General features: G+C 55.8%; 1 protein-coding gene across 1 annotated transcript in view; it reads right to left on the reverse strand.

The window, feature by feature from the left end:
- Window positions 1–985: 985 nt before the first annotated feature.
- The window catches only part of CPNE2 (copine 2), a 52428-nt gene continuing 37845 nt past the window's right edge, over window positions 986–15568 (reverse strand). The window contains exons 13-16 of the mRNA XM_082862759.1: window positions 12094–12145; window positions 10526–10659; window positions 2891–3127; window positions 986–1536 (exon numbers count right to left, since the gene is read on the reverse strand). Coding sequence (XP_082718885.1) covers window positions 1429–1536; window positions 2891–3127; window positions 10526–10659; window positions 12094–12145 — 531 coding nt within the window. The 3' untranslated portion in view covers window positions 986–1428. The remainder of the gene's footprint in view (window positions 1537–2890; window positions 3128–10525; window positions 10660–12093; window positions 12146–15568) is intronic.

Below are 15568 nucleotides of genomic sequence, written 5' to 3' on the forward strand. Positions count from 1 at the left end.
AGATGTCTGACTGCCCAGTTTCATTGGAGGGGAAGGACAAAGTCAGCAGCAGGTTGAGCAGAAGACTCCCCCATAGTCACGGGAAGACATTCAGTGCAGTGGAACAAGTGTGGGCTCTGTGGAGTTGGCCAGACATGGAGCTGAGTTCTGGCTCTGCCTCTAATAGATTCAATTAGCCTCTCTGCTTGTTTCCTCATCTCTGAAATGGTCACAGGCAGGCGCTGGTGGAAAGGTTCAAGATTATGCCTGTAATGTGCTTATTAATATGAATGTGAGTTGTTGGTTGCACATGAGCCTGTGGCAAAGGGGCTGACTGGAGCTCTAAGGAGGAAGTAGACGAAAGAGAAAGATGTGTTCTTTGGAGGAGAGAAGGGAACAGGCCAGACGGCTGGGGTTTCAGAGATGCGTCACCTAGCTGGTTTCGTGAGGTTGGGCCCAAGCCCAGGGTGGGGTGTGTGATAGAAACCAACGGCTGCTGCAGCAGGGACAGAAGCAGCCCTGTTTAGCATCCTAAAGCCAAAGAGGCTTTCACATGCTGCAGACCACAGGGTGTACTCCAGTGCCTGAGAGACCTGCAGGAGGAGCACATGGGTGGCAGCGACTGCCACTGCTGTGGTGGAGTGGGGTATATAAGACAGCGTGGACCACGAGGAAGAAGGGTGGGGCACCGTGTGCTGTTGGCTGGGCCAGCATGGGCTCTGCTGGGGCCTAGAAGGCTGGGGAGGGACCGTGCATTTCATTGCCCCACAGATATTTATTGAGCAAGTATGATGTGCCAAATTCTGTGCCAGTTTAACAGCTGCATTACTGTTTGTGTGGAATGCATGTCCCCAAGTAGAAGTGATTATACCAATTTCACAGGCTTGCTGGGGGGAAGGGGTTTTCATGTTTCCTTTCCCAGATCAGTGAGCCCATCAGGTCCCAGCTGAGGAAGGAGCTGACACAGGGACATCTGAAACTCCTTTATTACCCTGAGTATAACAAGTAGAACACGATCACAGTATTAAAAAACAGAGCAGGAATTGGGTGCAGGCTACCACACAGCATGCACCGGGGACACATTCCTTTGAGTCTGCAGCTAGTTACTTGGAAAAAGCCAGTTATGATTGTAAAAATTTTATTCTCTTTAATAACAATTCCACTAAAATTATACAAAGTACATTCAATACTTAAGAGTGGCAAGGATGGGGAGAGGAGGAGAGGAAGCCGGTTTGGCCTGGAAGTATCATCAATCGACTCCAATAAAGGAAGCCCAGCTGGGCTGCAGGAAGTTGGGGGTGTGGAGGTCCAGTTGTAGAAAATAAAAATGTGGATCAGTTTAAAAGAAAAAAAAAAAAGGCCACCCACAAGGAAGCAGGGTGAGCGTGCATGTTCCTGGGGAGGGTGGGAGGCCCAGCCGGCATGCTGCTGCTGGGTGAGGGCTGGCACTCAGGCGGGCTCCGAGTTGGTGGGGGGCAGGTTTTTATGCTTGAAATACTGAACAACTTGTTGGGGCAGCTCTGCCAGCACAGCTTTCGCCAAGGTCTCTTTTGCCGCCTGCAGGGTAGGGTGGAGAGAGGAGAGAGAAAGGATCACTGGATGAAGTGGTGAGGGGCACCATGCCCAGGGAGCTGGTATAGAACGTGTCCCTGGAGGACAAAACCAGAGCAGAGGACCAGAGCTGTCTAAAACTAGCGTTCCTCAGCCCAGCCCAGGCCTGAAGTCCCACCCTTAGCAGTGCTCTCCTTCACATTAAGTGCAGCTCTTACCTGAGCACTCGAGGTGCCTAGGAGTAACGTTTCAGGATGAATCTGTCTATGGGAGGCTTTTGGGGGAAAGAGATGGTGGAGGTGAGCTGCACGGCCTACTCATCTGGCAAACATTTCCTGAGCACCTTCTTGGCGGGTATGAAGGGGTTGTGACTGTCTGATTCACTGCTCGGCACCCAGTCACAGGCTGGGCACACCAGGAGCTCGTTCAGTGTCCATGCAGTGCCTGGGTGGCCAACACCCAGCATTTGTCCTCAGGAAGCTCACGTTCCAGAGGAAGGAACTGAACTAGCTCAGGCAAACCCAGAGGGTACTGGGCAGAGATGTGAGCACCAGTGGTTACAAATCGGAGTGGCCAGTTCTTGCTGGGACTGGCTCCCAGGACCTGAGCCACAGCACCCTGAGGCTTACAGCTGAGGCAGCTGAGGCCAGGAGGAAAGGTCACGGACTTGCCCAAGGCTATACAGTGTGCCTCTGGTCAAATGAAAGCTAGGCGCCAGGCTGGCATCTGACAGACTGCTCCCTCTGGGGCTGCCTGCGGGCCCAGCTGCAAGGACAGCAACCAGGAAGCTAATGCCAGCCTCCTTGTAAGCAGACCTGGGTCACCTGCAGATAGGACCAGAGCCACCTCCAGGAGCAAGGGAGGCCACCAGTTCCTCCTAGAGCGGCCCTCAGGGAGAGGAGGCCATCCTAAGATGGGCCCTGTTTTCCACCTGAAGCGAGGCGGTTGGCGAGGTTTGATTTCCTGGAAAGCCCCTCACGCCTCTGGGCCTTACTCTCATCTCTTTCTACTGGAATGCTTTCCCCCGCATGGATGACGCCGACTTCTGATTCAGGTTGAGAGGGCAGGTCCTCCGGGAACCCCTGTCCTGGAGCCCCAGTCTGGACTGGGCATTACTCCCTTGAGTTCTGTCAGCTTGCTGAAGCAAGTGCTCATGCAACTGTCATATGGCCTCACCTGGGGGCAGGGCCTTGCATGGTGCCAGGCGGGTAGTAGGCTCTCAGGAGGTACGTAGTCAACAGAGCTGAGGGTAGAGGAGCCTAGGATTGGGCAGACAATCCCAGCACCTTCATTCTGGATTATTAACTACGGTTGCTGGGGTCCTGTAACCGCCTCCTCCCCAGCCCGGGCCCACACTCACGTTCCGGAATTCTCGAAAGGGCACGAACTGCACGATATCGCGAGCTGCCTCCTCCCCTGTGTGGGAGCGCAGCGTGCGGTTGTCCCCGTCCAGGAACTCCATGGCAGCGAAGTCGGCGTTACCCACGCCCACGATGATGATGGACATGGGGAGCTTGGAGGCCTGCACCACGGCGTGCCGCGTCTCCTCCATGTCGCTGATGACACCGTCCGTGATGATAAGGAGGATGAAGTATTGCTGTGGAGGGGGTCAACAGGCGCTCAGCACAGCCCTCGGCCCCTGGCCACCCTTCCCCTCCGTCCTTTCCCAATCTCCCCAAACCCTCTGACCCCTGGGAGGAAGGTGGCTCGTCTCCCCGAGCTGTTGCTGAACCCTAGCCACCTCCCTAGGCAGCCACCTCTCAGTGCTTGGGCCCTGTAGGCCTCTCCTCCGTCACAGCTGGAAGCACAAACTGCTCTCTTCCTCCTGCCCTGTGTAATGTCAGACTCCCCAGCTTGGGGGTTTGAGAGCCCCAGACTCCAGGCCTGGCTCTGACAGTGGCTACACCGTGGGACTCTGGGCAACTGACTCAACTCGCCGTGCCTCAGTTTCTTCGTCTGCAAAGTGGGAATTCCTGCACCTCTCAAAGAGACCACGCTGGCTCGGTAATCGACAGCTGCATCTGTGGCAGAGTGAGGCCTACGGCTGGTGAGGAATATGCATTCTGGCTTGTGGATTCTGGGAGCAGCCTCCCCTTCTCTGCCCCACCTTCACGTGAACACCTGTGATGCTGCTCGTTCCCCATTAGCACAGCCGGCCTCAGAGACCCCTTGCAGGAGCTAAGCAGATCATCTAGGTCAGTGCTTCTGGGATTGTGGGACTCTGCTGGCAACAAGCAGACCTGGAGGCACACCCCAGACACAGCATCAGTCACAGTGGAAAGGGTATTGGTTTTTTTTTTTTTTTTAAGATGATGTTGGGGCTAGGAGTTTATTTACTTATTTATTTTTGCTGTGTTGGGTCTTCGTTTCTGTGCGAGAGCTTTCTCTAGTTGCAGCGAGCGGGGGCCACTCTTCATCGCGGTGTGCGGGCCTCTCACTGTCGCGGCCTCTCTCGTTGCAGAGCACAGGCTCCAGATGCGCAAGTTCAGTAATTGTGGCTCACGGGCCCAGCTGCTCCATGGCATATGGGGTCTTCCCGGACCAGGGCTCGAACCCGTGTCCCCTGCATTAGCAGGCAGATTCTCAAACACTACGCCACCAGGGAAGCCCAGGGTATTGGTTTTGCAGTGGTCTTTGAATTCTACAAACTGCACCCAGGAGGCAGTCTCAGTTTGGTGCTTGTGTGTCCCTCTTGCTAACCTTCTTTATTAAAAAAAAGAGAGAAAAGGCAGGAAGCTCAGAGCTCCAGGGACAGCAGTCTCTAGGTAGACTTTGATACCACTCTGCAGCCTGGTGTATTTATTTTTATTGTTACTCTCTATGGCAAGTGGTAAGTAACTTTTCCCTTAGAGTGGGTTATAGTTTCTTTATAAAATTATTTATATGAAAAAAATATGAATAATTAGTGTAGGTGACAGGTGGCCATAGCATAGACTGTGGAGGTGGGGAGTGAGTGAATGAAGTTCAGGAAATCTCACTGGATGATCTGTGGGCAGAAGCCCCAGCATTCCTAGCTGCCTAAGACCTCATTTTCAACTCGGCTCTGTGCTTAGCATCCTCTGGCCCCTTTTGGGGAACTCAGTTTTCTCCATACATAAGATGAACAGAAAAGCCCTTGTGGCCCTAATGTTCTCTGTTTGGGGCTTCTGCCTTCTCTTCTGACCCTTCTGATTCTCAGGAGAGGAAACGGGGACCCAGACTAGTCAAGGTCATGGAGCTAAAAAGGGCAGAACCAAGCTAGCCCCCAAGTCATCATTTGGCCACCTTCTCACCCAGCAAAGCCGTTTGCTCCTGGGAAACATACAGAGACCACACGTTCAGCCATCTAGGATGCCTAGCTCTCCTGCCTATCCCCCAAGCACAACCTGAAAGGAATGAACCGTGTGGAGGTACGAATGCCACCATCCTAACCCCCAACCCTCGACAGCAGTAGTCCAACTCCTCCTGAACAGTACCTTTAAGAGGCCGAAAGCTTGGCTGGGGATGGATACCTGTTGCTATGGAGATGGCAGCCCGAATTCCTGTAGTGGAGGGCTGCTGCTGCCAGTCCCCATTCCTGGGGTTGAGGGGGGCACCTCATAAGCTCATCCAGACCCTTGTCCCCTCATAGCCCACCATCATTCTAGCCAGCACCCCTTCCCTAAGTGGCCCTCTAACCCCATTTCCATCCCACCAAAAATAGTCCATGGCAGTATTTCTGGGGCACCTAGGCTGGCAGGAGGGAAGAAGGCATTGAGAGGCCTAGCAATGAGGACAGAAAAGAATACTTGGCCTTGGGTGACAGGCCTCACCACTCGGGGTGGGACTGGTCTCCAAGCCCCCTCCAGCTCCGATGGCTGTCTCCCACCCTCCTCCCCACATGGCCCTCTCGGCTTTCCCTTTCCACCAGCCACGTGTCTACATTAGGAGACTTGGAGCACGCAGGCTGAGGCCTCCCTCACAGCCTTGGAGCCTTCTTCCCCATGGCCTGGGTTCCTGCAGAACAGTAGGCACCAACTGAAAAGGTGAGTCACGGTGGTGGTGACTACACATGCTCCGTGTCATCCTCATGCTGGGATTCTCCTTTCGGAGGTTGGGGAGACAGGCTTAGGCTGAGAGAGGTTCAGTGACTTGCTCAAGGACTCACAGCCAGGAATGGCACAGCTGAGATTCAAGCCCAAGCCTTAACTCCAAAGTTAGGGCTCTTTCCACAATGGCAGCAGTGGCCAGTAGCTCTCTCTCCAATAGTGGGGCCTGGCAGGGAGAAGCAAAGTGCCACTGACAAGTCCTAGGCTTCATGCCCATCCCAGCCAAAAATGAGGTTGTCCAGTAGCCTCTAAGGTCTACTGCAACCCTAGGGGTCCAAGATCCCATCCCCAAGACAGAGGGGAGGTGGTGGGGGGGGGTGCTGTGGAAGGGGAGAAAGAAGGGTGGAATCAGGCAGGAGGAGGTGGGAAGAACCTCTGCTGTCCCCATGCATAGCCCTGGTCTACCCTACCCTAAGCTTTCCCACCTCCATGCCTTTCCTGGTTTACTTTCTTCTGCCTGGCGTACCCTCCCCAGCCACAGCTCCAGGACCTCTCTAAGCGTCTACTCCTCCATCCCGAGTGGATGTGAGGGCTCCCCCAAGCCCTGAGCTCTGCTTTCGCTGCCAGCGATTACCCCTTGGGGCAGGCTTCTCTGGATACTCCTCTCCCCCTATGCCCTTAGAGCTCCTCAGGGCAGCCCCTCCCCTCACACCTCTGCATCTCAGGGGCCTGGCACCCTGTGCTGGCTCCATAAACATAGCCAACTGCTGACAGGTCGAACCCAAACCCCAAATTTCCAACACATTTCAAGGACAGAGTATCTCTAGCATTTACCCAAGAGGTTCTTCAGGCTTCCAGGGCTGTAAATAGCCACTTCCCCTAATGCATTTAACATGTGATTTGATTTATAAGAAACTGACTTGACCACAACAGTTCCAGGCAGAGTCCGGGGAAGCTGCACTCATCCCTAGCTTATTTCTGAGAAGTTGGCTGCTGAGGGCCTTGGGGAGTGGAGGGAAATTTCCAGGGTGCTGGCTGCTTCCCAGTTCCCCCTCCACTATGGCACCAGGTGCCTAGGTAGCCAACCATCAGTGGTTGGGAAGGCCCAAGTCACATGGGTCAGAGCAGAGGGAAGGATGAGGCCCCACAGTAGGAGTCCCCTGGTACCACCCAAACCTCTTAATACCTTTCAGTGACTCCCCACTGCCCTTAAGAGAAAATCCAGATTCCTTACTGGCTTCAAAGGCATTTGTGGGAGCTGGCCTACCTTCTCAACCTCATCCACCCCCACCCACCCCTCTTATATCACACTCCTTCCCTTAGTTACACCACACACCATGCCTCCAAGCTTTTGCCTATGCTGTTCCCTCTGCCCGGGACACTCCACACATGCACACGCACACACATACACACCCTTTATGAGACTAACTCTTAAGCATCCTCCAAGTCTCAGCTTGGACATCACTTTTTCAGGAAGCCGGCCCTGAGCCCTCTGTCTGGGTTAGATGCCACCTTCATAATCCTATAATTCTGTCATCACAGTTTTAATTGGCTGGCATCACAGCTGCTGTTCTGGCCTGGCTCCCCACAAGACCACAGGCCCTGGAAGGGCAGAGGCTATGGCTTGCGCATCATGGTCTCCCCAGTGCTGCAGAGAAACATACGCGGTAGAGATGAGCTGTGTGAATGAATGGGAGAACACAGGCCTGCCTAGAGAGATGCTTCCACCATCTGCTCTTGATTTCCTGTGCGTGGGTGTGCATGCATGTTCGTGTGTGGGGGACAGGGAGGATGAAGCCACACAAGCAGCTGTATGAAAGCATCAGGTAATGCACAAATTATTTCCTTTTGCCTTAGGCCTACATGGGCTCAGCATCACCAAATGCCGGCCCAAGAGGTGTCCTAAGAAGATTCATCTGCTCACGTTTATTAGGTGCTATTGTGTGCCAGGCGCTGTGCTGAGCAATTTGGATGCCGAGCTGGTTGAATCCTTGCAATGCTTCTATTAGGCAGGTACTGTTCCATCATCCTCATTGTACAGGTGAGAAAACTGAAGTTCAGAGAGCTTAATAAGCAACCTGCTCTGGGTCACACAGTCAGGAAGTGCGGGAGCTGGGGTCTGAACCAGGTCGATGGGCCTCCAAACCTTGAGGCATCCCCACCTTCAGTGCACGGTGAGATGGACGGAGTAAAGGCAGGAGGTAGAGAATTATCTGTATCTTCTTGGACATCAGAGTAGGAGAGGCTAGTAGAGACCCCTGGCTCGCCTCCTGCAGCCCAGAGATGCTGGCCCAAAGTCACACAGCTGGGGTGGGTAACAGCGCTTCCCCAGTGTGAGGGAGCCAGGGAAGGCTGCCTCCTCAGGTTGGGAGGACCTGGTCATGATGAAAGCGGCTGGGGTACTGTGAGGATTAGGACTTGTTCACAGAAAGGGCCCAGTTCTTCCCTCTGGAGGGCCCTCAGCAGCTGTTCCCCAGAATGCAAAGACACCTTCCTGGTGGCCCCCAGGGCCCAAGCCCCTCCCCTAGGATCCAGCAGACACAGGCCCCTTCTCCCCAGGACCTCATCTCCTGCCCAGTCCTGCCCCTGCCTGGCAGGTGAAAGAGCCTGAGAGGAACACTGGCCTTCATTCCTGCTCCGTCCCTTTTTTTTCCCTTAAACAAGAATGCAGGCCTTTCTTCCATCCCTCTGAAAGCTGGTTCAGGCAGATAAGTCTGGGCGGGACAATGGCCTGGCTGGCTTAGGCATCCAAAGGGTGTGCAAGCTGAGGGGCTGCCCCTCACTCTGCCCCCTCCATCCAGCTCTAGCCCAGCACCCCAGGAATTTAAAAACGCCACTCCCAGGTCCTCCCCACTTGTCCCAGTTCATAAAGGAAATAGGCTCAGGGCAGGAAGGGACTTGTCTCAGGCCCTCAGCTGCCATCACCAAGACCAGGACTAGAGCAAGTCGCTCCCTGAAGCAGAAACGACCAGGACCATCTTCAGTCTGACATCGTGCACTGACCTCCATCCCTAGCATCTGCCATCCCCTCTGCCTGGGGGGGGCTCTTCCCAGAATGCTCTGCCACCTGTCCTTCCTCATCCTCAGGTCTCTTTGGGTGCGAGCTGTTGTGTTATCACATTTAATCCTAACACCACCTCCTTAAGGTAGGTCCTATTAGTATTCCTATGGTACAAACAAGGCTCAGAGAGAGTAAGTTTACCCAGGTCACCCAGTGAGGGATGGGCAGGGGCTGGATTCAAACCCTGGCAGGCTGACCCCAGGACCCCCTTTCCCACAGACCCTCTGCTGCCTCCCAGACAGACCACACATACTGCTGTCCTGCCCTCCCCAGGCTGGCCCTGGTGTCCTCCTCTCTTTCTCATAACCTCCCCTTCTTTTATCTTTGCCTCCATCTTCGGGAAGGCAACCTCTACCTCAGTGACTGAGCAGGTGCCTCCCTCCTCTGGGCAGTCCCAATGGGACCAGGTTCCTTTCCTTCTGAGAGGCCCTGGCTGAGTCACCTCCTCCCAGCTCCTCGCACAGTGCACAGCACACAAAAGGGGCCAACTTAAATCCATCCGTTCCCAGAACACGAGCGTCTGCCACAGCATAGGCCACCAAGTAGATGACGGACAACACTGTGGGGCTGAGAGGCCAACCAGGGAGACACCCAGTAGACAGAAACGTGGAGTATGTGAAGGAGATGTTGCCACCGTCATCAGAGTCCAGACGGGAATAAACAGAAGGCAGGAGATAGGTTTCAGGTGGGTGGGCAAGGAAGTCTGCAGGGAGGTGGCGTTTGAGGGACACTGAGGGATGGGACAGAGCAAGCCAGGGAGAGAGAGAAGAGAAGAACCTCCAAGCAGAAGAGACGGCAGAACAAAGGATCTGCTGGGAGACAAGCTTGGTGTCTTTGAGGAATAGGAACAAGGTCAGTGGTGGAATGGTCACAAGTAAAGGAAGGGGTGTGGGGTTGCGGGAAGGAGAGGCCAGGAGGGGGTAGGATCTGATGTGCACAGTTAAAGGACCCTCTAGCAGGAGCATGGATAGGAGGGGCAAGAGGGGTGAGGGGACGGCCGTGGTGTCCAATGAGAGATGACAGTGGCCGTGGTAATGGGGAAGCGAGCGAGCTGAGGATAGTATTTTGGAGGCAGAGTGAAAAGGACAGTCAGGAAAGGACTTCAGCACTTGTGCAGCAACCCTTTCCTTCCAGGGGAGGAGGAAGCCCGCACAGGGGCAGAGGCTGTGGCGGTGGCTCGGGGGCCTGGTCAGGTGGGAGTTGGACCCACGTCCCAGCCCAGGCTCCACCACCCTAGGGCTGGGTGCTGGGTTCCCAGACTTGGCTCAGCTCCTCGGGGCAGTAGCCCTGGGGCAGGGGCTGGTGGATGGCAGGCGAGGTGGGCAAGGTGACCCTTGGTGACTCCAGCACTGGGCCTGGAGCTAGGTGCAGGGAGAGGACCTGGGATGCAGCTGCCCAGGATGGCCGTTTGCCATATATTCCAGATGCCACACAGCAGCCCTGGCAGCCTCAGGCTTGAGCCTCGTCACTGAGCGCCGGACCCGGGCCAGACGGTTCCAAACCCTTCAGCGTGAGGTGGCGGCTGCTCTAATGGGAACTAGGTGGCCCAGAGGGTCAGCCTGAGGGCTGCAGGGACTACAGTCTCCGGGTTTCCCTCTGCCTGGAGGCACTTCCCATTAATCACAGCCCCTATTTCCTACTAAGCACCGAACGGATGGAATTGCTGTCTGTCCTGGAGTCTGTGCTCCAGGAATCCAGAACCAGTCAAGTTGAGCTGCTTCCAACCCCCTTCCCATCCCTGCTAGTAAACTAAGGTGGAGAGGCCGGGGCTCACCTAGGATTTTAGAACAAGGGGAGGCAGAACATCCAGCTCGCCAGCCAGCCCCACGGGTGGGTAGGGTAGGAAGGACAGACCTCCATCTGGCAGGGAAGGCCCAGCCTGTGCCAGCCCTATCCTGCACGTCCACGCCAGTGATCACCTACTCACCATGGCTGTCTGCTGCTGCGTGGCTTGGGCCGCAAACCGGGCCACGTGGTTGACGATAGGAGAGAAATTGGTGGGACCGTAGAAGCGGATGTGGGGCAGGCAAGCCGAATATGCCTGGGCGATGCCGTCCACGCCTGCCTCGGGGAGAAGACTCTGGATCAGCCAGGTCCTCCCTGACCCTGCACCCACTCTCATCCCAATTGCTGCCCACCCCAAATGCCCCCTGCCGTGGCCAGTCTGGGCCCTGTGGTACTGGAAGCTCCGGAGGGCAGGGCCAGAGTGGTGTAAAGAGCCCTGAACGTGGAGTCTGACCTTAGTTCCAATTCCTGCCTTTGCCACTTCTTAGCTGTGGGATCTGGGGGAAGTTATTTAAACCTGTTTCCTTGTCTGTCAAGGAGACTAGTAATCTACACCCTCGGGAAGCTGGCAGGAGGGTGTCCAGCAGGCTCCTCCCAGCGAAGGCACAGGCAGAACCTGCGGTGACACTTTGGGGTCACAGGGAGCCACCTGGAGGTCCATTCTGGACACGCTATGGCTTCTCAGGGTTGCTGGGGGAACTGAGATGCTTGCACAGCTCTGCAGACAGTAGGTGCTCTGTAAATAGCCACCATTACAAGGCTAAGAATACCCCCCTGCTCTGCTGTCCTGTCCAGAAGGCCTCTGGCCAGAGATGAGGTTGACCAATCTGAACTTGGATAAAACATCTCGGCAGACCTACTCCAAACCAGACAGGCCCCAGCAGGAGGACAGGGCCACGCTTTCAGCCAACAGAGGCCCATGGCTTCTGAGTTACAGCATCATCCCCATCGTGGTGACTTGATGCATTTCCCTTCCAAGTACAAACCTGACCCAGCTTCAGGGATTCCCAGGGAAGGTAGATGCTACGCCCAAGGCAAGTCCTAGGCTGAAAGCTCTCATGGTGTCAGGAACCACCCTCTTCCATACCCACCTGGGAGCCCCTTCTCTTTCACTGTTTCTTAACTGACTCTGGGAGGCTCAGAAGTCCTCTTAAGCCTGGGGCAGGGAGAGCACAGACACCACTTACGCTGCCTGCCCCTCCCTCTTGCCCAGCACCCCCGCCCAGGCCATGCTCAATCCTTAGGTGCCAAGGCTCCCTGTGGAAGGTGGGGAAACGGTGGGGCAGGACAAGAATGGGCCCTCCCAGTGAGGGCAGAAGGGAGGTGAGAGGCAGGTGTGTAATTTGCTGCTCTCACCTCCTCCTGGTCTACACAGGGCTTTCTGTCAGCACTTCCCTTAATTCTCACCTGACCACCCAGTGAGGTGAGCTACCCTCGTATCACACCTCCTTGAGGGAGGTGAGGAGGCAGAGGCCCAGTGGGGTGCAGTGATCTCTCCGAGGTCACACAGCCAGAAAAGGGCAGCAGCTGGCCTTGAATCCAGGGCCACCTGACTCCAAATTCCAGCTTCTCCCCATCTGCCACACTGAGCAAGTGCAAGGGGAGGGGAGAGAAAAGAACAAAAACCACTACTCCTGCCCCGCATCTGCCCAGGGAGATGGCCAGGCCTGGCGTAAACCCAGGGCAGATGCAGGTGGGCTTGACACTCACCTGAGCAGAAGGGGTTGGTGGGGTTAAAGTTGATGGCAAACTCATGGGAGACCTGAAATGCAGAGAAAATGATGAGCTGAAAGCCTCCTGGCCCAAACCTGGGCCCAGGCCCACCTGCTGCCAGGCAAGGCTCCCTCTGAGGGAACCTGGCTCTTTGCCACCCTGACCCCAGGTCAAGGCTACTGATACCCCTGCATCTGCTTTCACCTCCACTGCTGGGTCTGACCCACAGAGAGGCCTAACCACCCTCACTTAGTAACAGAAGAAACAGAAACTTCCACACCACCCCAATCTCTTCCGGGGGGTCAGGGCTGTCTATGCCTCCTCGCCCCCACTATAAGAGTCCCTAGGGACTTCCCTGGTGGTGCGGTGGTTGAGAATCCGCCTGCCAATGCAGGGGACTCGGGTTCAAGCCCTGGTCCGGGAAGATCCCACATTCCTCGGAGCAACTAAGCCCCTGAGCCACAACTACTGAGCCTGCGCTCTAGAGCCCGAAAGCCACAACTATTGAGCCCACGTGCCACAACTACTGAAGCCCGCGCGCCTAGAGCTCAACAAGAGAAGCCACTGCAACGAGAAGCATGCGCACTGCAACAAAGAGTAGTCCCCACTCACCGCAACTAGAGAAAGCCCACAGGCGGCAACGAAGACCCAAAGCAGCCAGGGGGAAAAGAAAGAGTCCTTGAGTAGGGTGGAGATGCATCTGAGGGTGGCGGGTTCAAGGAGCAGTTGGAGTGCTCCCTCATCACCTGCTTTCACTGTGGTGGGGCTATAACTAGAGTTCCACTTCTTCAGGCTTTGAGTGCTTTCCCCCATCCTACTAATAAGCACGAGTGCTTGGAAGGGAGCCCCCCTTATGCCAGCGAGCCAAACTGGGGCTTAGCTGACAACCCACTTACAGCTGGACTGGGGGATCAGGAAGCATAATGGGGCCAGAAGGGCAGGGAATAGAGAGCCCTGTCCCAGTTCCTACAGACCCAGCCCCTAGCCCGGGGGCATCATCAGAGGCTGACCCTGCACACTCCTGGATGCCGCTGGCCTACAGAAGGACTGATAACTAGACCCCATTCCGGACTGTGTGTCAGACTTCAGTGGCTGCAGAACCCAGGGCCTCAGGAGAGGCCAGAGCTCAGATGGTAGGACCATCCTCCCTCCCTCCCCTGCTGCCTCCGTCAAAACCCCCACTCGGCCCCTTCCCTGTGAACCGTGTGCCACAGTCTACGTTCAGGGCTTTGCTAGCATCCCCTCACTCCTTCCTTGCAACAATCCAACGGACAAAGGCCTGGTATTACTCCCTTTTTCTGATGTAAAACCAAGACAGAATGGACCAGAATGTTCCCCCATTTACTGAAGGGGAGAGTTGGGACTAGAACTGAAATCAGGCTGCCTCCTGAGCTCACAATCCATAAACCCACTAACCCAAGAAGGTGTTCCTCTCCTGAGGAGTTTAAATGGGAGGGTCAAGAGATGTCCAGGGGGGAGGGACCCCCACCCTCGGAGGCTGGAGGAGCGCTCCAGTCCAGGCGCAAATCCCAGGCAGACGCTTTAGCTCCGAGACACTGCAGAGGGGTGCTGGGAGGCCCTACCGAGCCCGACATCCGCATTTTACAAGTAAACTGACTGAGGCCCAGAGAGGGGAAGTCAGGTGCTGAGGCCACACAGAAGAACAGACCTGAGGCCCAGGTCCCTCAAACCTGGTAAAAGGGGTTGGGCCGCTGACCTTGGGGAGCCCTCCTGGGCCAAGACGGGAAGGATTCAGCAGAGGAATTCACCCCATCACTGCCCTGTGCCTGGCAGCCTGAGGAGAAGACCCCTACCTGTTCAGGGGAATGGGCTTTTCTGTTCTTTGCTCCCTCAGCCCTAAGTGCTTGACATGGAGCCATTTCCCTGATGCCCCTCTTGGGCCCTGTTCCTGCCCAGGGGCCCTCTTCAACCTGTCCCCAGCCCAGCCTCCAGGTGTGGGGGCTGGAGGTCCTTGTTGCCATGGAAACTTCATGAGCCTCTATAGTGACTAAGAGGGGGGCTTGTACAGAGGGGGCTGAGAGAGGAAAATGGTTGCCAGGGAAACAGGCCTCCCTTGGGCCAACAACTTCCTGCAAAATCAGATTTTAGGAGATTTTATAGACCAAGGGGGAAAAGCCCCCTCCTAATAGGGATGGATTAATATTCTGTTTTCTCAGCCACCCAGATTCTAACTTCTCCATTTTTTTTCCTCTATTAAGGGGAGAGTGGGGCCTGGTGGTCAAGTGGGTGGGGCTGTGGGAGGTTACCCATCTACCCTGGAGGCCTCCCAAGTCATCTACTCCACCCAGCAGCTCCACTTCACAGGTGGAAAAACTGAGGTTCAGAGGGGGCCAAGGAATGCCCAGGTCACACGAGTGAGCCACAGCAGAGCCGGGACCAGATCTGGGGGACAGGAGTTCACGTTGTCTGTAGCAGCCCAGCCCCCTCCCACACTTGCTGCCCTAGTTTGCCCGAGAAATGCCAGCAAACACGACAAGCTTCCTGGAGGCCACCCCAAGCCGATTAGGGGCCCCTGGGGACTGGCCAGCCACAGGTCTTTGCCCTGGGACTCCCTGCTGCCTTCTGACGATCAATGGTCCCGTTCACCCCACCTGGCCAGGCCCAGCCCATGGTCTTGAGTTACTTAAGAGGCTGTTCCCTCTGGTCCTGGCAGGGCAGTAGATGGTGGCATGGAGAGAGTCGAAGGGATCTCAGAGTGACCATCCTCTCTGAGCCTCAGTTTTCCCATCTATAAAGTGGGGAGAGTCATAAACTGTGCTCCTCTCCACCCCAGACCTTGTGCAGGCCTGTCCTTCAGCCTGATCCCTCTCTTCATCTGACTAACTCTGGCTCATTTTGAAAGGCCAATGTTTCCTGAGTCCCTCAGCCACTACCCAGGTCAGGGGTCCTCTTGGGGCTCACCTGGACCAGGCCCAGGGAGGGACTGAGGTCCTGAGGGCAGGCAGCTGAGTGGCACGCTCCTTCCAACTTTCCACACTCAGAGAAACAACACCTCTGCCTGCTCAGGCCCCTGGGCCCCAAATTTACTGTCAACAATCACGTACTGCATGCCTGGAGCCAGACACAGCAAGAAGGAGACCAAGTGCCCTCCCTGAGACAATGAGCAAATCAACACATACAAAGTGACCACAAAGTTCCGAGGCAGGGAGGAGGGGCCCCACGTGCGCACGCTCAAGGTAGTCCTTCTAGAGGAAATGATCTCTCAGCTAAGCAGCAGCAATGGGAAGTCAGTGAAAGGGGGCAAAAGGCCAGGGGAAGACCACATGCAAAGACCCTGAGGTAGGAACGAACAGAAGAAGGTTCATGTGGCACGGCAAGGTGAGTTAGAATGAGAGGGAAGGTGAGGGGCCAGGTCTGGCCAGCTCCAGCAGCAGGGGGAGGTGGGATAGAACATCTGCCCTTTCCAAGCCTCGTTCCAGCATCCCTCCTGGCACCACCGGGCACTCCAGCC

This window comes from Leucopleurus acutus (assembly GCF_964270905.1).
Source record: "Leucopleurus acutus genome assembly, chromosome: 20".
Classification (NCBI taxonomy): domain Eukaryota; kingdom Metazoa; phylum Chordata; class Mammalia; order Artiodactyla; family Delphinidae; genus Leucopleurus; species Leucopleurus acutus.